Raw genomic sequence first — 26,126 nt, forward strand, 5'->3', positions numbered from 1 at the left:
TATATCGCTCTCTGTATCCCCCTCTATATCCCTCTCTGTATCTCTCTCTGTATCCCTCTCTGTATCTTCCTCTATATCCCCCTCTATATCCCTCTCTGTATCCCTCTCTGTATCCCTCTCTATATCCCACTCTGTATCCCTCTCTGTATCCCTCTCTGTATCCCCCTCTATATCCCTCTCTGTATCCCTCTCTATATCCCTCTCTATATCCCTCTCTGTATCCCTCTCTATATCCCTCTCTATATCCCTCTCTATATCCCTCTCTGTATCTCTCTGTATCCCTCTCTGTATCTTCCTCTATATCCCTCTCTATATCCCTCTCTGTATCCCTCTCTGTATCCCCCTCTATATCCCTCTCTGTATCCCTCTCTGTATCCCTCTCTATATCCCTCTCTATATCCCTCTCTATATCCCTCTCTGTATCCCTCTCTATATCCCTCTCTATATCCCTCTCTATATCCCTCTCTGTATCTCTCTCTGTATCCCTCTCTGTATCTTCCTCTATATCCCTCTCTATATCCCTCTCTGTATCCCTCTCTGTATCCCCCCCAATATCCCCCTCTATATCGCTCTCTGTATCCCCCTCTATATCCCTCTCTGTATCTCTCTCTGTATCCCTCTCTGTATCTTCCTCTATATCCCCTCTATATCCCTCTCTGTATCCCTCTCTGTATCCCTCTCTGTATCCCTCTCTATATCCCACTCTGTATCCCTCTCTGTATCCCTCTCTGTATCCCCCTCTATATCCCTCTCTGTATCCCTCTCTATATCCCTCTCTATATCCCTCTCTGTATCCCTCTCTATATCCCTCTCTATATCCCTCTCTATATCCCTCTCTGTATCTCTCTCTGTATCCCTCTCTGTATCTTCCTCTATATCCCTCTCTATATCCCTCTCTGTATCCCTCTCTGTATCCCCCTCTATATCCCTCTCTGTATCCCTCTCTGTATCCCTCTCTATATCCCTCTCTATATCCCTCTCTATATCCCTCTCTGTATCCCTCTCTATATCCCTCTCTATATCCCTCTCTGTATCCCTCTCTGTATCTCTCTCTGTATCCCTCTCTGTATCTTCCTCTATATCCCTCTCTATATCCCTCTCTATATCCCTCTCTGTATCCCCCTCTATATCCCTCTCTGTATCTCTCTCTGTATCCCTCTCTGTATCTTCCTCTATATCCCCCTCTATATCCCTCTCTGTATCCCTCTCTGTATCCCTCTCTGTATCCCTCTCTATATCCCACTCTGTATCCCTCTCTGTATCCCTCTCTGTATCCCCCTCTATATCCCTCTCTGTATCCCTCTCTATATCCCTCTCTATATCCCTCTCTGTATCCCTCTCTGTATCCCTCTCTATATCCCTCTCTATATCCCTCTCTGTATCTCTCTCTGTATCCCTCTCTGTATCTTCCTCTATATCCCTCTCTATATCCCTCTCTGTATCCCTCTCTGTATCCCTCTCTATATCCCTCTCTGTATCCCTCTCTGTATCCCTCTCTATATCCCTCTCTATATCCCTCTCTGTATCCCTCTCTATATCCCTCTCTATATCCCTCTCTATATCCCTCTCTGTATCTCTCTCTGTATCCCTCTCTGTATCTTCCTCTATATCCCTCTCTGTATCCCTCTCTGTATCCCTCTCTGTATCCCCCTCTATATCCCTCTCTGTATCCCTCTCTATATCCCTCTCTATATCCCTCTCTGTATCCCTCTCTGTATCCCTCTCTGTATCCCTCTCTATATCCCTCTCTGTATCCCCCTCTATATCCCTCTCTGTATCCCTCTCTGTATCCCTCTCTGTATCCCTCTCTATATCCCTCTCTGTATCCCCCTCTATATCCCACTCTGTATCCCACTCTGTATCCCTCTCTGTATCCCTCTCTGTATCCCACTCTGTATCCCTCTCTGTATCCCTCTCTGTATCCCTCTCTGTATCCCTCTCTATATCCCCCTCTATATCCCCCTCTATATCTCCCTCTCTATATCTCCCTCTCTATATCCCCCTCTCTATATCTCCCTCTCTATATCCCCCTCTCTATCTCCCTCTATATCCTCCTCAAGAGGATTGGGTCAGCTCAATCTAGAGCTGGGGCAATTTAAAGTAAATGCGATCTCTGGAGAGCTCTGTCTGTCGGCCCGGCCTTTCCACCGCGCCTGCTAGCCCTAACAGTCCACACTATTGCCTAATGCTTTCTACAGACATTCTTAATCTTTCAGGGTTTTGGCCGCCACAGGATTCTTCACCGTGTGAATCTTCTGCTCGCTGGGCACGTGATTGTTTGAAAGGTGTTGCAGTAGTTTATCGAGGAACAATTGTCTAATTTCAACCAACTGGCAGTTTCTGGTTGCCTGTCAGCTCAGCTTTGTGATTTTTCACAGAGACATCAGTATTTGAAAGACAGGCCTAACCCCTCTCTTGGCTTGTGAGGCTGATCTTACAATAGACTTCCCTGTACAATAAAACCTGGCATAGTCTGATAAACAATGACTTGGCTTGAAACTGAATTGAATTGCCTTTTACTGAGGTATACATTTCTATTCCTTGTTTTATATGAACGTTTCCTCAACCAGCAATGATTGTTGCTTAGAGAATAGATATAAAACAGTGGATGCTGAGGGGAGGACAGCTCATAATAATGGCTGGAACTCAGAAAATGGAATGGCATCAAATACATGGAAACAATGTGCTTGATGTATTTGATACCATTCCACTTATTCCACCCCAGCCATTTCCACAAACCTGTCCTCCCCAATTAAGCTGCCACCAACCTCCTGTGATATAAAATTATACGGATTTCTGACTTCACTCACCATTGTCACGACAGAAAACTTTAATATACAGTATACAGACCAGGTAATTCCACATTCTGTTATAGACATCAGAAGCCCACCTTATGTTACAGAGAGAATGACATGACAGACCAATCAGAACTCATTTCTCTGCATTTCCAACCGCTCTATTATATCAGCCAATCATGAGTAGCCAGAACGGGTTCTGTCTCCTTGGCTAAACTAGGCTCGTAATTTACATTTTGAATTAATATTTACAGATTTCATACGAGTTTGTAATTAATGCACATTAAATGCTTTTTGTTATCGGCCTACTGTGAAAAAGGAACTATGGTCAAAAACCCACATTAAGGAATTTAGATACACAGTTATGCTGACGAATATTTTATCTGGTTTCTACAGAACTGTGGATCCCACTCATCTGTGTACAGTCTGGCCATAGTGGCTATACACATTCTATTTCAGCTGGTCAAACGTGTTTGTTTGTGCCCTCTACCCACTTGAAATGATTTGTCAGTGGATGAGAGAGGCTTTCCCTCCACTGTTAGGCTGCAGCCGAAGCACCATGTTTGACTCCGTCCCCTCTGCCAGTCTACTCTGTTGAGGCCTGGTGACCACCAATACACCAGGGGAGAAAGCCTGGTCCAGAGGCACACTGTTCATGGGCTCCAGTAAACCCGGGATTACAGGGGAATCTCAAACATCCAGCGGGGAATTAGCTCTCATAATATGGAGGACAAAGCCCAAGATTTCCTAACAAATCTCTAATCCTGGGCATGGAGGAGAGATATGCCTCACAGCACCCATAGGTGTGCATAGGGAAGCAATTTTGCTGGGGTTAATCCTACCGGTACTGTAGCTGGTAGAATACTCAGGTGAATATTGAAAGGAAATGTAGATTGTTTTGGTTGTATAGTTTTGCAGAGCTTGCAGACTTCCGTTAGTAGTAGAGCAGTATTTTAACAGTGTCATATGATATAGCACTGTATGGGTCTGGAGGTTATACGCAAATGTCATAGGCAACATGCACTAGCTATGCACACATAGGGTTTTTCCTTGGACAGAAACCTGTAAGTTAGTGTGCAAACATTTCAGACCAATTTTGCTGGAAACAAAGTTTAGAGTTTCTCGTCAGTTATCGTCAATCTGGAAATTGACGAAGTGCATCTGTATCATTTCCTCTCCAGACACTTCACATTCTCCCTTCCTTTCACCTGGAATGTCTGTCCTCTGTCTCATAAACACTTCACATTCTCCCTTCCTTTCAACTGGAATGTCTGTCCTCTGTCTCATAAACACTTCACAGCCTCCCTTCCTTTCAACTGGAATGTCTGTCCTCTGTCTCAGAAACACTTCACAGCCTCCCTTCCTTTCACCTGGAATGTCTGTCCTCTGTCTCATAAACACTTCACAGCCTCCCTTCCTTTCACCTGGAATGTCTGTCCTCTGTCTCATAAACACTTCACAGCCTCCCTTCCTTTCAACTGGAATGTCTGTCCTCTGTCTCAGAAACACTTCACATTCTCCCTTCCTTTCACCTGGAATGTCTGTCCTCTGTCTCAGAAACACTTCACAGCCTCCCTTCCTTTCACCTGGAATGTCTGTCCTCTGTCTCATAAACACTTCACAGCCTCCCTTCCTTTCAACTGGAATGTCTGTCCTCTGTCTCATAAACACTTCACAGCCTCCCTTCCTTTCATCTGGAATGTCTGTCCTCTGTCTCATAAACACTTCACAGCCTCCCTTCCTTTCAACTGGAATGTCTGTCCTCTGTCTCATAAACACTTCACAGCCTCCCTTCCTTTCACCTGGAATGTCTGTCCTCTGTCTCATAAACACTTCACAGCCTCCCTTCCTTTCACCTGGAATGTCTGTCCTCTGTCTCAGAAACACTTCACAGCCTCCCTTCCTTTCAACTGGAATGTCTGTCCTCTGTCTCATAAACACTTCACAGCCTCCCTTCCTTTCAACTGGAATGTCTGTCCTCTGTCTCATAAACACTTCACAGCCTCCCTTCCTTTCAACTGGAATGTCTGTCCTCTGTCTCAGAAACACTTCACAGCCTCCCTTCCTTTCAACTGGAATGTCTGTCCTCTGTCTCATAAACACTTCACAGCCTCCCTTCCTTTCACCTGGAATGTCTGTCCTCTGTCTCATAAACACTTCACAGCCTCCCTTCCTTTCACCTGGAATGTCTGTCCTCTGTCTCAGAAACACTTCACAGCCTCCCTTCCTTTCACCTGGAATGTCTGTCCTCTGTCTCATAAACACTTCACAGCCTCCCTTCCTTTCACCTGGAATGTCTGTCCTCTGTCTCATAAACACTTCACAGCCTCCCTTCCTTTCAACTGGAATGTCTGTCCTCTGTCTCAGAAACACTTCACAGCCTCCCTTCCTTTCATCTGGAATGTCTGTCCTCTGTCTCAGAAACACTTCACAGCCTCCCTTCCTTTCAACTGGAATGTCTGTCCTCTGTCTCATAAACACTTCACAGCCTCCCTTCCTTTCACCTGGAATGTCTGTCCTCTGTCTCATAAACACATCCTAAGCGTTTCTCTCTGGCTTTTTGACTATCTGTCTTTTTTTTCTGAAGGCTTAATTTCACTGAGATTGTCAGGGGAGGGTTGGGAGGAAGGGATGAAGGCAGGGGGCATGCCAGCCTGCATAGCTGTCCTTAACTTTCATCTGAATACTCGACTACTTCAGAAGAAATTGCTGCAGGCCTCTCCCTCAGCCAAACTCAGCCTTTATTGCCTCCCATACACATCCCAGTGAAGAGGAGGAAACCTGAAGTGTCCAGGCAGGGCCTGACCGCATCTCTTACAATCTGCTCACATCTTGACATTCCTAAAGCACATTAAAATAATGAACTGCTGCTTAGTAGAGCTCTCTTCAAAGGGAATCCCAAGTGTTTGTGCTTTGTCACCTCGTGACGACATCACTGTACTGCTAATGTCCAGGGAGCTCGAGACACTTGCAAGAACTGTGCACAACAATAACTGTTGTGTGGCTGACAGTGTGTGCTGAGGGTCAGTGTCCTAGGCTTTTGTAAGGCAGTGAGGGTTCACTTTGTGAGTTTTTGTTGTTGGAAACATTCCTGGTTCTTGGCTTGTGCCCCAGAGGGATTGTTCTGAATGTCACTGGCTCTAATAGCAGGATAAAAGTGTTCCCATATTAACATTCAGGCTATATCCCTCCAGCTCCTAAAGTCCTAACACAATAAAGGCACATTATGCTCAGAGCTTCTTTAATTCATGAGGGTCCCCTCATCAATCTGTTTTCAATAACAGCCCTTGGCGGCCATGTTTTTCCTATGCAAATTATCCCTGTTATCCAAAGGCCTTGTTGACAGTAATCTGCCCCTAATTTGCTCTGTGGATTCCTCCCTCCTGTGCCGCAGAGACATGCCTGACAGAATACACACACATTACACACAAAGAAAGATGACAGTCAACACACACACACATACACACACACACAGGTCTGGGTGACAGCCTGGACTTTCTCCCCTAAACACTAGACAATCTCTCCAAGGCAGCTATTGTCCCTTGGTACAGTAGGAATGTGAGAGTCCTTAACAAAAGCATTTCCAGGACAGTCTGTGTGGGCTTGTCAAACATTTCATTCCACTGAAAGTGCACAGTTCCTCACTCTCATACTCACCTATTTAATGTAGCAATACCGTTGAGAGTGAACATAGTCTATAGTACAGTTCATACATTATAATGTGGTTCTGTTTTTTGTTTATCAGATAATAATCAGTGGAAGGAATTGCTACAGTGGCAAGAAAAAGTATGTGAACCCTTTGGAAATCAAATTTGGTCTGATCTTCATCTAGGTCAACACAATAAACAAACATGGTGTGTTTAAACTAATAACACACAAATGATTGTATTTTTCTAGTCGTTTAAACATTCACAGTGTAGGTTGGAGAAAGTATGTGAACCCCTAGGCTAATGACTTCTCAAGTGTATTTTCATATTGTCTTAGAAAATTACAAACCTTAACTATCAAGTCTAATTTAAGAATACTTCTCACTTCAGTGTTGTTCTTTTTATGTGTTTGTCTGCCTGTTGGTATCCCTAGGTCAACCTCAGACTGTTATTGTGAAAGGCATATGCTGACGATTGAGTAGACTTGTTTCAGAGAGCACTGGTGAGGTGAACTGGAGTAAGATATCACTGACAGAGACATGGGAAAGTGGTTGTAAGTTGTTTGTGGGAGCAGATGAAGGCAGTGTTGTGTGTGTGTGTGTGGGGGGGGGGGATGTTGAGAGAGAGGATTTGAGAGAAGCACACACTTCTTAAACATGTGTCAGTGCTGTCTGGGTAATTTATAGAGTGGGGATAGGAGAAAGAGGAGAGAGAACACTGGCCTTCATACAGACCCCTAAGCTACCATCTCACTGACAGATAATGATGAGTTTCCAAAATGAGAGAACATTTGTCTTGCATTTTAATTAGGTTAAATTGACACCGGTTGGCGGTTTTGGTGACTTGCGTCAGCTGCAAGTCTTGAACATCATTCTCAGAATGTCTAAAACCGTTACCTAAAGACTCCAGCTATATCACCTCCTGTTCAGGACACCTTCATGCTGAAATTACAATATTTGCAGACTATCTCTCAACACAGCGCTCTCTGTCACGTCTGATGTCTGATGCCTTTGATAGCACACTTTGTAGTGGGATTCAATCTGACATCAATGCTTAGAGACTCAGACAGGCTCTCCTTGGCCCATGTATCCCTTACTCCTTTGTTATGGGAGTGGTGAGTGGAGGGTCAAACATTTCACCCATAATACAGATGTAGGATCCTAATTTGAGCCAGTTTGTTACAGCAGGAAAATAATCCTGCAGCAACAGGAAATGTGAATTATTATTTGGATTATAATTAATGTACTAATGTTTGTAGAGGGTTGATACTTTTTTTGTAAGAGTCAATCAAGTGTGACATTTCAAAGTGGAAATAACTAACTTCTGAATTATCAAATACACTACAAGTTTTACATTTTTTGCAACAGGGTGATCAAATTAAGATCCTACATCTCTCCTCTCTTTTAGTTGGCTGCTCTTGAAATACTTGAAGATGGCCTAAAGAGTGGCCATTTGTACTGTATGTATTGTATTGTTGTTTTAAAGAAAACAAATATATATAGAAATATTTAAATTAAAAATAAATTAAAAAGACGGCCTATAGATAACTTACAGATATTATTTGCTAATATCAACAGGACTTGCCACCAATCAAGTGTGTATTATTTCTAGGTGTAGCTTCTCTCTTTGATAAAGCACTGTTCAACTGCTGAATACAACCTGATTTCTCTGTTTTTGTTGTCGGAAGAGAAGGTCATGTTATTGATTATCCATATTTAGAAGTTATTCGAATTGAAGACAACTAATAAATGTATCCCATTCAAAAGTCTTGAAGCTCCCTGAATTTGGAATGAACTTTTTGATGAAAGAGTGTTGCTGCTGCACAGGGTGTCTGTCTGTTGGCCTCACTGAAGGTGAAGCTGAAATCCTCTGTCAGAAAATCATTTGTAAAGATCGGAGCAGGAGGAAGCTCTCTTTATTATGGTAACGGAGACAAGACGTTCTATCTCTTATCAGGGTATTATTGGACTCCACACATCTTTTGTTACAATATATTCTTGAGGAAGCTTGCAATATCAAAACTATTTTTGGTCGTAGCTGCAGCTCTGTCCTCCTATCAACCAGCCATAAAAGCCCCAATGATTAGAAGGAATATCTTGCCTGACAATGAGGAACAACTATGGTGGAAAAGCAGATCAGCGATTTGATCAGATATCGAAACTGGGTGGTCATTATAAGCCGAAGGATTGTCTTTGCAATGAGATAAACATTCTGAATTTGTATCACACAGCCCAGAAGGTAATTCATAAAAATGCTTTGGTATGTTAAGAATGTACTATAATAACCTCTTCCCTGACAGTCAGCTGAATGATAATATGCACACAACACCTTGAGTTTGTTCTCTTGACTGTGACCATTCCTTAGAATGAATAGCCAGACAGAACACAGTCCGTTTCATCTGTAACTAGAACTAGCTTATGAATCAGTGTGTGAACAGCTGAACCCCTTAGCGGGATGGATGGTTGGGCATTTCAACAAAACAAAACGATTTTTTAAAATGTGGATATAGATTGTGTTCTGTCCTAATTATTCTCTTGTATAATTGTGTAATCGAAAGAAGGGCCTAAGGTTTTGATGGAGAGGGATTTGATTCAGTTCAGGTTGAGGAACTTTCTATGAAGATGAGAGAGCAGGTAGCTAAACCCTCATGCTTGATGTCGAACAGATACTAATGAACGGCACAACAACAAACGACCAAAGGACTTTGATCTTAGCGCTGTAGCATGTTAGCAATCAATGAACAACGTGTGTGTTACTGTAGCCTTCATTCAGGAAGGTTCTGCTCAGGTTCAGGTTCTCTACTGTCACATTCATTAATGTAGTTCAGTGTTCCAATCTAGAGAAGACGAGCTCATTACCATTGAGTGGCTTAGGTGGTTATTACTGTCCTAACAGGCTGACTCACACATTTACATTTTACATTTAGCCATCTCCGATGGCGGTAGCTACAGCACCTGAGACCTGAATGTACAGTGCGTGGATGGTATGGTAATGCCTTCACCAGCAGTTTTACACTGGGGTAAAAAAAATGTGAAGCATGTCTCTACTGTTAGGATACATTTATTTTACATGTTTCTATGGATAAAAGCATATTTCTTAAAACATTTTTTAAAAGTGCTACAGAAAACTTGAAAGAAAGCCTATGACCAAAACCAGATAGAATCTTTACTGCGTCTCTTCCTACATTTAAAAGAAAAGTCAGATTCAAGCTTGGCTTATACCTGAATGCATGATAAGTCACTGTGTGTAGCACCCCCCCCCCCGGGCGATCACTGGGGTCAACATCCCTCCCAGTCAGGTGATTCCCTGCCGGCCTGCCTGGCCTGGCTGAGTAAAGTCAACTCAACTGAAGGTCAAAGCTAGTAACCAGACTCTCAGTTCTCCTCAACGCCCCTCAACCTCCAGGGGAATGGGAGGGAGGCTGTTCTGGTGTATAACCATTAGAATATGGATGGAACATGCTAGCTGGGTATTTGAATTGTCAAATTGCACCTGAATGCATGTTTGAAATGTCCATTGCTGGGTCAAAAAATGCTTTGAAAACTGACTTTGAAACTTTCACAACTTTAAAGACAAATATAGGGACACAGTATGTGTATTTCTATTCATGGTCATGTTAAATTGTTTGAAGTATGTTGAAAACATATGTCAAAGTTTTAAGGAACCAAACATCATCTTAAAAGTATCTGTCTTCTGCAAACTTTCAGCAACAAAATAACAGTGAAACCAAAACGATCGTACCGTTCGTACCGTTCCGTAGGCTACAAGAGATGTACAAAAACAAGATCCCACAACATAGGTGGGAATCATACTTAGGTAGCCTTTTTTCCCACCTATGTTGTGGGATCTTGTTGGCAGGCAGCCAGGCAGGCAGGCAGGCAGGCAGGCAGGCAGGCAGGCAGCTGATCGTAGTCTCCTCCTCTAAACTAAAATGAACAGTTTGTTTGCAGAGGTATTACCATCTGTATAGCCGCTTTGTGCTCGGCTAATTAGAGATTTGTCCAACTAATTTAGAATGTCACAGAAATAAACCAGTGTCTACACAAACTCAGCACTGTCAACTGAGTTTATTTTCAGCAAACTTAACATGTGTAAATATTTGTATGAACATAACAAGATTTAAGAACTGAGACATAAACTGAACAAGTTCCACAGACATGTGACTAACAGAAATGGAATAATGTGTCCCTAAACAAAGTGGGGGTCAAAATCAAAAGTAACAGTCAGTATCTGGTGTGGCCACCAGCTGCATTAAGTACTGCAGTGGATCTCCTCCTCATGGACTGCACCAGATTTGCCAGTTCTTGCTGTGAGATGTTACCCCACAATTCCACCAAGTCACCTGCAAGTTCCCGTACATTTCTGTGGGGAATGGCCCTAGCCCTCAACCTCCGATCCAACAGGTCCCAGGCATGCTCAATGGGATTGAGATCAGGGCTCTTCGCTGGCCATGGCAGAACACTGACATTCCTGCCTTGCAGGAAATCACACACAGAACGAGCAGTATGGCTGGTGGCATCATGCTGGAAGGTCATGTCAGGATTAGCCTGCAGGAAGGGTACCACATGAGGGAGGAGGATGTCTTCCCTGTAACACACAGCTTTGAGAATGCCTGCAATGACAACAAGCTCAGTCCAATGATGCTGTGACACACCGTCCCAGACCATGACGGACCCTCCACCTCCAAATCGATCCCGCTCCAGAGTACAGGCCTCGGTGTAACGCTCATCCCTTCAACGATAAACGTGAATCTGACCATCACCCCTGGTGAGACCGCGACTTGTCAGTGAAGAGCACTTTTTGCCAGTCCTGTCTGGTCCAGCGATGGTGGGTTTGTGCCCATAGGCAACGTTGTTACCGGTGATGTCTGCTGAGGACCTGCCTTACAACAGGCCTACAAGCCCTCAGTCCAGCCTCTATCAGCCTATTGCGGACAGTCTGAGCACTGATGGAGGGATTGTGCGTTCCTGGTGTAACTCAGGCAGTTGTTGCCATCCTGTACCTGTCCCGCAGGTGTGATGTTCGGATGTATCAATGCTGTGCAGGTGTTGTTACACGTGGGCTGCCACTGAGAAGACGATCAGCTGTCTCTCCAGTCTCCCTGTAGCGGCGTCTCACAGTACAGACATTGTAATCTATTACCCTGGCCACATCTGCAGTCCTCATGCCTCCTTGCAGCATGTCTAAGGCAAGTTCATGCAGATGAGCAGGGACCCTGGACATCTTTCTTTTGGTGTTTTTCAGAGTCAGTAGAAAGGCCTCTTTAGTGTCCTAAGGATTCATAACTGTGACCTTAATTGCCTAACATCTGTAAGCTGTTAGTGTCTTAACGACCGTTCCACAAGTGCATGTTCGTTAATTGTTTATGGTTCATTCAACAAGCATGGGAAACAGTGTTTAAACCCTTTACAATGAAGATCTGTGAAGTTATTTGGATTTTTACAAATTATCTTTGAAAGACAGGGTCCTGAAAAAGGGTTCACGTGAAAAGATTTTCTTCAATGATCTGTGGTTAAAAATACAAGACAAAAGTTCCTAAAAAAATGCTTCGCTGTGACATAGCGTGGTATAATTAAAAGTAAGAATATCAGTGATTTCCAAAACCTGCAATGACTTTCTAGCCTGAGGGAGGATATTTTCTTGCTCCCTACTGCAAATCTCATCGTGTTTGAACATCACTTTGGGTAGCCGCAGGCTTCACTGGTATACATTATACGGTGCATTCAGGAAGTATTCAGACCCCTTCCCTTTCTCCACATTTTCTTACATTACAGCCTTATTCTAAAATGGATTAAACAAACATCTCCACACAATACCCCATAATGACAAAGCAAAAACTTAAATTTAGCAACGTTATTAAAAAAAAACAACGAAATACATTATTTACATAAGGATTCAGACCCTTTTCTATGAGACTCAACATTCCATTGATCATCCTTGAGATGTTTCTACAACTTGATTGGAGTCCACCTGTGATTAATTCAATTGATTGGACATGATTTGCAAAGGTAAACACACCTGTCTATAAAAGGTCCCACAGTTGACAGTGCATGACAGAGCAAAAACAAAGCCATGAGGTCAAAGGAATTGTCTGTAGAGCTCCAAGACAGGATTGTGTTGAGACACAGATCTGGGGAAGGGTATCAAAACATTTCTGCAGCATTGAAGGTCCCCAAGAACACAATGGCCTCAATTTTTCTTAAATAGAAGTTTGGAACCACCAAGACTCTTCCTAGAGCTAGCCGCCAAAAGGCACCTAAATGACTGTCAGACCATGAGAAAGAAGATTATCTGGTCTGATGAAACAAAGATTTAACTTTTTGGCCTGAATGCCAAGCGTCACATCCGGAGGAACTGGGAGACTAGTCGTGCAAAAGATAAAGGGTGGGAAGATAAAGAGAGGTCCTTGATGAAAACCTGCTCCAGACCGCTCAGGACCTCAGAATTGGGCGAAGGGTCAACATCCAACAGGACAACGACCCTAAGCACACGCGAAGACAATGCAGGAGTGGCTTCGGGAAAAGTCTCTGAATGTCCTTGAGTGGCCCAGCCAGAGCCTGGACTTGAACCAGATCGAACATCTCTGGAGAGAACTGAAAATAGCTGTGCAGCGACGCTCCCCATCCGAGCTTGTGAGGATCTGCAGAAAAGAATGGGAGAAACTCCCCAAATACAGGTGTTTTTGCTTTGTCATTATGGGGTAATGTGTGTAGATTGATGATGGGGGGAAAAAACGATTTAATCAGTTTTAGATTAAGGCTGTAATGTCACAAAATGTGGAAAAAGTCAAAGGGTCTGAATACTTTCCGAATACACTGTATACTATGGGGACGGGACACCTTGTCAGTTGAAAAACTGAATGCATTCAACCGAAATGCGTCTTCCGAATTTAACCCAACACCTCTGAATCAGAGATGTGTGTGTGTGTGTGGGGGGGGGGGGGGGGGCTGCCTTAATTGACGTCCACGTCATCAAGAGTTGTTTTTGGGGACTGCCTTGCTCAAGGGCAGAACGGCAATTTTTTTAACTTGCCAGCTTGGGGATTTGAACCAGCGACCTTTTGGTTACTGGCCCAACGCTCTTAACCCTAGGTCTCAGACAACTTTATACCATGGTGTCCAGAGGGTCTGCTGGTAATGGTCATAGACATACTTTTACCTGTAGATCTATTCTTACTCATTTATTCCCCTGCTTTTAAACCCGAGCCAATACACTGAGATTATTAAATGGTCTGTGATTTACAGTATGTTTGACTCATGTAATCTCTTGTCAAGTAATACATAATGTAAATTCTGACATATGGATGATTTATCACTTGGCCCACCATGAAAACATCCTCCAGCACCCAAACATGACAAATGACCCTTCTCTGAAGCCAGAGATAACTTAGTCTTGATGCTTTTGCTGTTGTCGCAGTTATGTTATTGAAAGGCCATATTTAATCACCCTGTATTTTTCAACACAAGCCTTATTGGTCAGCTCCTGTCTCATGTTGCTAGGCATTAATTAATGTGCAAGCCACAGCACAGAGCTGTATGTGTATAAATGCTAGCCTCCGAAATGATTAGAGACCGTCTCAATTGATGAAGCAAATCGCTGATGTCACTCAATGACAACAGACGGTTTGATCATGGCATCTTTTCCACATAGGATGTGCTGATTATCAAACATGAATTAAAGGGAGAAAAGTTAGTTGCGGTCTATGTCAGACATAGGACATATTATATTAAAAATGCTGTTTATGCATAAGATCTAACCTTGCACTCAGTCTCAAATGAAAACAAAAACCTAAACCAATAATAATAGTAATAGTCCCATTTTCCTATTTTGGAAGTACAAAAATAAATGTAAAGACACCGCACACACATGCAAACACCTTGTTGTCTTGCATCCCAGAGATGAGAGTCTTGTGCATCATATAAGAGAGTTGTCATTATAATTCCACAGTGATTTGAAAATGCATCACACTGAACTGCAGGGCTGGGGTCAATTCGAATTGAAGGCAATCAATTCAGGAAGGGATTTTAATTTAACGTTACTGTTAAAATGGTAGTTTCTACTCAGTTTACTGAGGGTAATTGAAAACAGATTAAGTTCTTTCAAGTTTTGAATTATTATTTAAGTTTACTCCCTGAACTGACTGCATTCAATTCGAATTGACCCCAGCCCTGCTGTACATGCAGAAACCACAGTAAGTGTTACACTCAATATCCATATCCTTTGATGTTGCAATATTGAGCTGAGGGAGGAATCATGGAATCATATGCCTGTTGTATTGATTTTATTCATGTGTATTACATATATACACTGAACAAAAATAGAAATGCAACATGCAACAATGTCAACAATTTTACTGAGTTACAGTTCATATAAGGAAATCAGTCAATTGAAATAAATTCATTAGGTCCTAATCTATGGATTTCACATGAACTGGGCAGGGACGCAGCCATGGGAGGGCCTGGGAGGGCACAGGGCCAACCACTTGGGAGCCAGGCCCAGCCAATCAGAATGAGTTTTTCCCCACAAAAGGACTTTATTACAGACATAAATACTCCTCAGTTTAATCAGCTGTTCGATTGGCTGGTGTCAGACGATCCTGCAGGTGAAGAAGCCGGATGTGGAGGTCCTGGGTTGGCATGGTTACACGTGGTCTGAGGTTGTGGAGGTCCTGGGTTGGCATGGTTACACGTGGTCTGAGGTTGTGGAGGTCCTGGGCTGGCGTGGTTACACGTGGTCTGAGGTTGTGGAGGTCCTGGGTTGGCGTGGTTACACGTGGTCTGAGGTTGTGGAGGTCCTGGGTTGGCATGGTTACACGTGGTCTGAGGTTGTGGAGGTCCTGGGTTGGCGTGGTTACACGTGGTCTGAGGTTGTGGAGGTCCTGGGTTGGCGTGGTTACACGTGGTCTGAGGTTGTGAGGCCGGTTGGACATACTGCCAAATTCTCTAAAACGACATTGGAAGCAGTTTATGGTAGAGAAATTAACATTGAATTCTCTTGCAACAGCTCTGGTGGACATTCCTGCAGTCAGTATGCCATTTGCATGCTCCCTCAAAACTCAGACATCTGTGGCAATGCACATTTTAGAGTGACCTTTTATTTTCCGCAGCACAGGGTGCTGGGGACCATACTGTGTAATGACCATACTGTTTAATCAGCTTTTTGATATGCCACACCTGTCAGGTGGATGGATTATCTTGGCAAAAGGAGAAATGCTCAATAACAGGGATGTAAATAAATGAGTGCACAACATTGGAGAGAAATACACTTTCTGTGTACGGAACATTTCTGGGATCAAAAAAAATATATAATCTGGGATGTTTTTTTTCAGCTCATGAAACATGGGACCAACACATGTTGCGTTTATATTTCCTTCTAGGTCCTAGACTTGCTGTACCATATTCTGTGTGTGTCATTAAACCCTGGTTAAGTGCTCCCATTCTGTATTGATGTATTTCATATTCCCACATTTGACTTACAGATGTCGGATCTTAATTTGAGCCAGTTTGCTACAGCGGGAAAATAATCCTGCAGCAACAACAAATGTCAGTTATTATGTGGATTATAATTAATGGACATTTTTGTAGGGGTTGATACATTTTTCATAAGAGAAAATCAAGCCCAGCACCCTCGAGCGCCAGGGGGGGAGATAAGGAGCCGGAGTGACAACTACACTACAAGTTTGACATTTCTCCTGCAACAGGGTGCTCAAATTAAAATCATAAATCAGTACAGCACAGTCGTCAGGCCAACATTTCTCATACAGGGCATTCGGAAAGTATTCAGACCCCTTGATTTTTTTCTGCATTTTGTTAAGTTACAGCCTTTTTCTAAAATGTCTTAAATACGTGTTTTCTCCTCATCAATCTACACATAATAACCCATTATGACAAAGTGGAAACAGGTTTTTTTTAAACATTTTTGCAAATGTATTATATATAAAAACAGAAATACCTTATTTACATAAGTATTCAGACTTTTGTATGAGACTCAAAATTGAGATCAGATGCATCCAGTTTCCATTGATCATCCTTGAGATGTTTCTACAACTTGATTGGAGTCCACCTGTGGTAAATTCTATTGATTGGACATGATTTGAAAAGGAACACACCGGTCTATAAAAGGTCCCACATTTAACAGTGCATGTCAGAGCAAAAACCAAGCCATGAGGTCAAAGGAATTGTCGGTAGAGCTCCAAGCCTCGAGTCTTTAATCGCTCCCAAAGGTGCTTCAACAAAGTACTGAGTAAAGGGTCTGAATTCTTATGTAAATGTGATATTTGAGTTTTACATTTTTAATACATTTTTGCTTTGTCATTATGGGGTATTGTGTGTAGATTGATGTGGGGAAAAAAATGCATTCATTTTAGAATAAGGCTATAACGTAGCAAAATGTGGAAAATGTCAAGGGGTCTGAATACTTTCCGAATGTACTGTATATGTGAGAGTCAAGATCTGTAGATGAGAAACACAGACGAATGTCTTTGTTGATATCAAAGCTATAATCAATTTACAAATCAGTTCATTGTTCTTCAAATATGCCACATGACAGGCGATACTTAACTTGGAAAGTCAATGATATGTAAAGCTTTTCAACCAGCTCATATACTGTAATGTTACATACGTGTATCCTCTTAATTGGTGTGAAATCAAGCAACCTCTATCAACCCACACATAGGATTAGGGGAAGTTACAGTACACTGGTAATCTGGCAATAATGAAATAGGCAGGACACAAGGGATCGGCAGGAAGTCTAATTAAGAACAATGACCTTTTGCCTGTCTCATTTAAGGATTAAAGTTATAATAATTAACAGGAAGTTTTTAAAAATGATTTGCATTGAAATGAAAATTGAAAGGGCAGTTTATTAGAATGTCAGGAGAATGCAGAGGGTTTATTCTTTATTAGCTCTACACAGACGATCCCAGAGGCTCCCAGCTCATTTTACATGATCAACATTTAACAATATTAATCCCTCTGCTGTGCAAAGGATCCCTTGGCAAAGCCAATGTCTTTTGATTGTACTCGGGCACCAGACGGTCGCAGCGACGGCGGTGGCAGGAGTATGCTGCTGGGTACGTTGGGTACTAAGAGTGCCTAGCTGGCGCTCTAAGTACCCAACACCCGCCCGCCCGCCCGCCGCTGCCTGCCCGCCTGTCTCCGAGAAGGATGTGATTGGGCCGAGCAGCGTGGTAAGAGGGGGCTCATGGCCCTGCCACTCAGTTCCTCTCAGCCTGTGGGAGTGACTGACACCTCACTGAAATCAAATCAATTACTGAGCAACACTTTGGCCCAGACTCCTCTGTAGCTGGAGACAGACAGAGAGGGCCGTTTAGGGACTTGGGAGGATGGACACTGGACAAGACATCACATTGGGTCAGCATATAGGATTAACTTGACAAATCAATAAAAGAGAAAAACATTGTAAAGGGAACAGATAAGAGTGCTTGATTTTGGGGAGGACAAAGGTAAGAGAGAAGACTAAGACATTATTTGTTAAGAGTGCTATTGCTCAGAGAAACTCTGTCAAGAAAGGCTACAAAGAATGTTAAAAAGAAACCTAGCTACACTTTAGCTCTCATTCAGCAATAATTAATTAATTAATTAAATTAAAAAGTAAATGTGTTTGCTGAGACAAGTTAGAGATGAACTCTGAGTCTCTCGGTTTGTGTAGCAAAACTCCAGTACTTTGAAACCGTGGCATATGGAGAGGTGGTGGGACCTGGGACATTTCCCTCTGCAGCCTCTGACCGTGGCATATGGAGAGGTGGTGGGACCTGGGACATTTCCCTCTGCAGCCTCTGACCGTGGCATATGGAGAGGTGGTGGGACCTGGGACATTTCCCTCTGCAGCCTCTGACCGTGGCATATGGAGAGGTGGTGGGACCTGGGACATTTCTCTCTGCAGCCTCTGACCGTGGCATATGGAGAGGTGGTGGGACCTGGGACATTTCCCTCTGCAGCCTCTGACCGTGGCATATGGAGAGGTGGTGGGACCTGGGACATTTCCCTCTGCAGCCTCTGATCGTGGCATATGGAGAGGTGGTGGGACCTGGGACATTTCCCTCTGCAGCCTCTGACCGTGGCATATGGAGAGGTGGTGGGACCTGGGACATTTCCCTCTGCAGCCTCTGACCGTGGCATATGGAGAGGTGGTGGGACCTGGGACATTTCCCTCTGCAGCCTCTGACCGTGGCATATGGAGAGGTGGTGGGACCTGGGACATTTCCCTCTGCAGCCTCTGACCGTGGCATATGGAGAGGTGGTGGGACCTGGGACATTTCCCTCTGCAGCCTCTGACCGTGGCATATGGAGAGGTGGTGGGACCTGGGACATTTCCCTCTGCAGCCTCTGACCGTGGCATATGGAGAGGTGGTGGGACCTGGGACATTTCCCTCTGCAGCCTCTGACCGTGGCATATGGAGAGGTGGTGGGACCTGGGACATTTCTCTCTGCAGCCTCTGACCGTGGCATATGGAGAGGTGGTGGGACCTGGGACATTTCCCTCTGCAGCCTCTGACCGTGGCATATGGAGAGGTGGTGGGACCTGGGACATTTCCCTCTGCAGCCTCTGATCGTGGCATATGGAGAGGTGGTGGGACCTGGGACATTTCCCTCTGCAGCCTCTGACCGTGGCATATGGAGAGGTGGTGGGACCTGGGACATTTCCCTCTGCAGCCTCTGACCGTGGCATATGGAGAGGTGGTGGGACCTGGGACATTTCCCTCTGCAGCCTCTGACCGTGGCATATGGAGAGGTGGTGGGACCTGGGACATTTCCCTCTGCAGCCTCTGACCGTGGCATATGGAGAGGTGGTGGGACCTGGGACATTTCCCTCTGCAGCCTCTGACCGTGGCATATGGAGAGGTGGTGGGACCTGGGACATTTCCCTCTGCAGCCTCTGACCGTGGCATATGGAGAGGTGGTGGGACCTGGGACATTTCCCTCTGCAGCCTCTGACCGTGGCATATGGAGAGGTGGTGGGACCTGGGACATTTCCCTCTGCAGCCTCTGACCGTGGCATATGGAGAGGTGGTGGGACCTGGGACATTTCCCTCTGCAGCCTCTGACCGTGGCATATGGAGAGGTGGTGGGACCTGGGACATTTCCCTCTGCAGCCTCTGACCGTGGCATATGGAGAGGTGGTGGGACCTGGGACATTTCCCTCTGCAGCCTCTGACCGTGGCATATGGAGAGGTGGTGGGACCTGGGACATTTCCCTCTGCAGCCTCTGACCGTGGCATATGGAGAGGTGGTGGGACCTGGGACATTTCCCTCTGCAGCCTCTGACCGTGGCACTGTCTGCCCTGGGCGATGATGTAACCAATAGCCTCTTCTCCTCTTTTCATCCTGTCCTCCATCTCTCTCCCTCTGTACACAAAGCGGTCAGGGTCAGCATGGCAGGCAGCTGTGTGAAGTGTAAAACATCCCCCTTCGGTGCTGCAGCTGCTGCCTCCCACTGCCTTTTCATCCCCCTCCCCCTCCTCCTCCCTTAATAACACTCACGCCCTCTCCTTCAATAAATCCAATTTACCACTTCAATTATACTCAACAAAAATAGAAACGTAACATGTAAAGTGTTGGTCCCATGTTTCATGAGCTGAAATAAAAGATCACAGAAATGTTCTATACGCACAAAAAGCTTATTTCTCTCCAATTTTGAGCACACATTTGTTTACATCCCTGTTAGTGGGCATTTCTCCTTTGCCAAGATAATCCATCCACCTGACAGGTGTGGCATATCAAGAAACTGATTAAACAGCATTACACAGGTGCACCTTGTGCTGGGGACAATAAAAGGCTACTCTAAAATGTGATTTCTTTTCACACAACACAGTGTCAATGGCAAGATGGCGCCAGCATACATGGCAGCTCTGCTCCTAAGCAACTTTGCAGTATTTTTTTGTGTATCAAAAAAATACAAAGCATTTCGGCTAAATATGTGACCAATAAAATTTGATTTTGATTTGCCACAGATGTCTCATGTTTTCAGGGAGCATACAATTGGCATGTTGACTGCAGGAATGTCCATCAGAGCTGTTGCCTTTTCTCTACCATAAGCCGCCTCCAAGGTTCTTATAGAGAATTTGGCAGTACATCCAAACGGCCTCACAACCGCAGACCACATGTAACCACGCCGTTGTGTGGGTGAGTGGTTTGCTGATGTCAATGTTGTGAACAGAGTGTCCCATGGTGGCAGTGGGGTTATGGTATGAGCAGCCATAAACTACGGACAACGAATACAAATCTATTTTATCGATGGCAATTTGAATGCACAGAGATACCGTGATGAGATCCTGAGGCCCATTGTCGTGCCCTTCATCTGCTCCCATCACCTCATGTTTCAACATCATAATGCACAGCCCCATGTCGCAAGGATCTGTTCACAATTCCTGGAAGCTGAACATGTCCCACATTCAACAGCCTGATCAACTCTATGCGAAAGAGATGTGTCGTGCTGCATGAGGCAAATGGTGAACATACCAGATACTGACTGGTATTCTGATCCACGCCCCTACCTTTTTTTAATGGTATTTGTGACCAACAGATGCATATCTGTATTCTCAGTCATGTGAAATCCATAGATTAGGGCCTAATGTATGTATTTCAATTGACTGATTTCCTTATATGAACTGTAACTCAGTAAAATCTTTGAAATTGTTGCATGTTGCGTTTATATTTTTGTTCAGTGTACATACAAGACTGTAGGGAGGACTGGATCACAACAAGGTCTATATGGGCTGTATGCTGTATGGCTCTGCCTCTGAATATTCATCAAATGTGTTTGGATTTAACTATTCACAACACACAAACCTCCATGGAGAATGACATGATTTATCCTACTGTGATTCTCATGAATAGCAATGCTTCTGTTTAGAGTTAGTTCCACATGCAGACATGCAGTTCAATTTATGTGAGTCGATAGACTAACTTATGTCAGTAGATGGACTAACTTATGTCAGTAGATATGGACTCCCTTAGTCCTCAGGATGTGCAAAAAAATCCTCTTCAAGGTGGTTCTGTGAAGTAGAGACACCCGAGAACAAAAAATCAGGCCAGACAGACAGGTGATTATCCTCCCCACCAAGAGACATACAGTTCACATCATCATGATAGACAGCCAGACTGTAGTGTAGAAGGACGGTGACAAACATAAATCACAGGCATCTGATTTGAGCTTTTTGCTGGTATGAGACCATGACTATTCTCTAAAAATACTTTGAGCTTCAAATGAAGGCTGTGGGTCTCTTGAGTGTGGCCCAAAACTAGAAAGCTTGAAGAAGTAATTCAGAGGGCAAAAGCTGGTCAGCCCTGAGGTGCTCTGAGTAGAAATGGGAGACAGGCTTGTTTTCTATAGTAAGCCCCAAAAGAGAAGACTTTCAGGGCGATTGTGGAACCATCAGTCAACCATGAGTGTTGCTGTCCCAGAAGGGCACACTCCACTAGTGAGCTGGAAGTGGTTAGATCTTTTCAAAGTGAAAGAGTGAGTCTCATATCTAAACCTGTTTCTGTTTACGAAACGGTACAGTGTGTGTGTGTGTGTGTGTGTGTGTGTGTGTGTGTGTGTGTCTGCTCTGAAATGTGTGAACAAATCTGAACAAATCTCTACTGTGCTGTTTTTCCTTTTTTTCATGTCAGACACCAAAATGTCTCATAACGCTACAACAATTCCTACTTACTTCGACATCAAAGGGGTCTGTTTGCTACTGGCCCTTTAATTTTTCAGCAGGAGGTGACAATGCTGCCATGGTAACACACTGCTCCCCCAGACTGGCCAGCTCAGCTGAACTACTGTGAATTGTGTGATTCACAGTAGTTATCCTCTTGTGGAAAAACAGCCATTATAAAATAGCAGACACTTCTGGTCCCAAGATGCCCATTTTCACAGCTCTCAACTTTGTAAAATGTTTACATTTCAAAAGAAAGAGAGGAATGAACACTGTTTAGTATCTTTCTATGTTTTCCAGATTGTTTCTCTTATTTTACTAAAATACTATATCTCTCTCTCCACAGGGTGATGAAGTTCTGACTGTAATCAAAACCAAGGCGCAGTGGCCAGCATGGCAGCCCCTGAACGTGTGAGTACACAGTGATGTACAAGAGTACCCTCACCTTTCACAGGTTTATAATGTTCATTGTCTTTCAGAAAATATATACTTGTAGAGATGATCATTTGGATAACCATTAATTGAGAATTTAGATGTGAACAGAATATCTCATTCTACTAGGCTTCCTCCCAGCTGCCCACTGCACTGAGGCTAGGTAACACGGTCACCAACGATAAATCCATGATAATCGAAAACTTCAACAAGCATTTCTCAACGGCTGGCCATGCCTTCCCCCCCCCCCCCCCCGCAGCTACTCGCCCAAACCTCCCCAGATTCTCCTTTACCCAAATCCAGATAGCAGATGTTCTGAAAGAGCTACAAAACCTGGACCCGTACAAATCAGCTGGGCTTGACAATCTGGACCCTCTATTTCTGAAACTATCCGCCGCCATTGTCGCAACCCCTATTACCAGCCTGTTCAACCTCTCTTTCATATCGTCTGAGATCCCCAAGGATTGGAAAGCTGCCGCAGTCATCCCCCACTTCAAAGGGGGAGACACCCGGGACCCGAACTGTTACAGACCTATACCCATCCTGCCCTGCCTATCCAAGGTCTTCGAAAGCCAAGTCAACAAACAGGTCACTGACCATCTCGAATCCCACCGTACCTTCTCCGCTGTGCAATCTGGTTTCCGAGCTGGTCACGGGTGCACCTCAGCCACGCTCAAGGTACTAAACGATATCATAACCGCCATCGATAAAAGACATTACTGTGCAGCCATCTGCATTGACGGGCCAAGGCTTTCGACTCTGTCAATCACCATATTCTTATCGGCAGACTCAGTAGCCTTGGTTTTTCTAATGACTGCCTTGCCTGGTTCACCAACTACTTTGCAGACAGAGTTCAGTGTGTCAAATCGGAGGACATGTTGTCCGGTCCTCTGGCAGTCTCTATGGGGGTGCCACAGGGTTCAATTCTCGGGCCGACTCTTTTCTCTGTAAATATCAATGATGTTGCTCTTGCTGTGGGAGATTCTCTGATCCACCTCTACGCAGACGACACCATTCTGTATACGTCTGGCCCTTCCTTGGACACTGTGCTATCTAACCTCCAAACAAGCTTCAATGCCATGCAACACTCCTTCCGTGGCCTCCAACTGCTCTTAAACGCTAGTAAAACCAAATGCATACTTTTCAACCGTTCGCTGCCTGCACCCGCATGCCCGACTAGCATCACCACCCTGGATGGTTCCGACCTAGAATATGTGGACATCTATAAGTACCTAGGTGTCTGGCTTGACTGTAAACTCTCCTTCTAGACTCATATCAAACATCTCCAATCTAAAATCAAATCTAGAGTCGGCTTTCTATTCCGCAACAAAGCCTCCTTCACTCACGCCGCCAAACTTACCCTAGTAAAACGGACTATCCTACCGATCCTCGACTTCGGTGATGTCATCTACAAAATAGCTTCCAATACTCTACTCAGCAAACTGGATGCAGTTTATCACAGTGCCATCTGTTTTGTCACTAAAGCACCTTATACCACCCACCACTGCGACCTGTATGCTCTAGTCGGCTGGCCCTCGCTACATATTCGTGGCCAGACCCACTGGCTCCAGGTCATCTACAAGTCCATGCTAGGTAAAGCTCCGCCTTATCTCAGTTCACTGGTCACGATGGCAACACCCACCCGTAGCACGCGTTCCAGCAGGTGTATCTCACTGATCATCCCTAAAGCCAACACCCCATTTGGCCGCCTTTCGTTCCAGATCTCTGCTGCCTGTGACTGGAACAAATTGCAAATATCACTGAAGTTGGAGACTTTTATCTCCCTCACCAACTTTAAACATCTGCTATCTGAGCAGCTAACCGATCGCTGCAGCTGCACATAGTCCATCGGTAAATAGCCCACCCAATTGACCTACCTCATCCCCATACTGTTTTTATTTATTTACTTTTCTGCTCTTTTGCACACCAGTATCTCTACCTGCACATGACCATTTGATCATTTATCACTCCAGTGTTAATCTGCAAAATTGTAATTATTCGCCTACCTCCTCATGCCTTTTGCACACAATGTATATAGACTCTCTTTTTTATTTTATTTTTCTACTGTGTTATTGACTTGTTTATTGTTTACTCCATGTGTAACTCTGTGTTGTCTGTTCACCCTGCTATGCTTTATCTTGGTCAGGTCGCAGTTGTAAATGAGAACTTGTTCTCAACTAGCCTACCTGGTTAAATTAAGGTGAAATAAAAATAAAAAATATAAAAAATAAAAGGCTGAAGGAGGAGATAACCGCCCAGAATTCATTCACCAGCTACATGCTTGGCCTGTGGATGTTTTCTTAAATTCATTAATGATTGTGTACATGTTTCATGAGCTTTTTTGTTTGTGAAAAGAAGGCCCCTGTTTTGATGAGAGATGTGTTCCCTCGGGGTGTTTCTGAGATTAAGGTTAATAGCCTGTCTCCTGCTCCAATATATCAAGATGTTTCATTGACCTATTTTAAAATAAGCCTGTCAATTAAGCCAGGGAATGTTTGCTTTGTTGGAGGAGACATATTCATTGTTGATGTTAAAGGGGGTTGGAAAAACATCAACATTATAGATGTCTCATATATTGATGTGCATGTGGAATGTCAAAATTCTACACTGAACAAAAATATAAACGCAGCATGCAACAATTTCAAAGATTTTACTGAGTTACAGTTCAAATCAGGAAATCAGTCAATTTAAATAAATAAATTAGGCCCTAATCTATCGATTTCTATGACTGGGAATACATATATGCATCTGTTGGTAACAGAAACCTTTAAAAAAGGAAGGGGCGTGGATCAGAAAACCAGTCAGTATCTGGTGTGACCACCATTTGCATCATGCAGCGCGACACATCTCCTTCACATATAATTGATCAGGGTGTTGATTATGGCCTGTGGAAGGTTGTTCCACTCCTCTTCAAAGGCTGTGTGAAGTTGCTGGATAATGGCGGGAACTGGAACATACTGTCGTACACATCGATCCAGAGCATCCCAAACTTGCTCAATGGGTGACATGTCTGGTGAGTATGCAGGCCATGGAAGAACAAGCACGCAGATGAGCTTCCGTGAGACGGTTCCTGACAGTTTGTGCAGAAATTCTTTGGTTGTGCAAACCCACAGTTTCTTCAGCTGTCCAGGTGGTCTCCGACAATCCCGCAGGTGAGATGTGGTTACACGTGATCTGCGGTTGTGAGGCCGATTGGACGTACTGACAAATTCTCTATGACGATGTTGGAGGCGGCTTATGGTAGAGAAATTAATATTAGATTCTCTGGAAACAGCTCTGGTGGACATTCCTGCAGTCAGCATGCCAATTGCACACTCACTCAAAACTTGAGACATCAGTGGCATTGTGTTGTGTGACAAAACTGCACATTTAAGAGTGGCCTATTATTGTCCCAAGCACAAGGTGCACCTGTGTAATCAGATTTTTGATATGCGAAACTTGTCAGTTGGATGGATTATCTTGGCAAAGAACAAACGCTCACTAACAAGGATGTAAAGCTTTTTGTGCGTATCAAAAATTTCTGGCTCCTTTCTTTTCAGCTCATGTAAAGAGTTTTGTTGTTAATCACTTAATTATATAATATTTCTC

The 26,126-nt window shown here is 44.0% G+C and overlaps 1 protein-coding gene across 1 annotated transcript in view; it reads left to right on the plus strand.

Annotated features, from left to right (window-relative positions):
• Positions 1-26,126, plus strand: part of LOC135509101 (spondin-1-like) — a 142,214-nt gene that overhangs the window by 80,368 nt on the left and 35,720 nt on the right. The window contains exon 7 of the mRNA XM_064929436.1: positions 22,453-22,517. Coding sequence (XP_064785508.1) covers positions 22,453-22,517 — 65 coding nt within the window. The remainder of the gene's footprint in view (positions 1-22,452; positions 22,518-26,126) is intronic.

The sequence above is a fragment of the Oncorhynchus masou genome, chromosome 22, assembly GCF_036934945.1.
Source record: "Oncorhynchus masou masou isolate Uvic2021 chromosome 22, UVic_Omas_1.1, whole genome shotgun sequence".
NCBI lineage: Eukaryota > Metazoa > Chordata > Actinopteri > Salmoniformes > Salmonidae > Oncorhynchus > Oncorhynchus masou.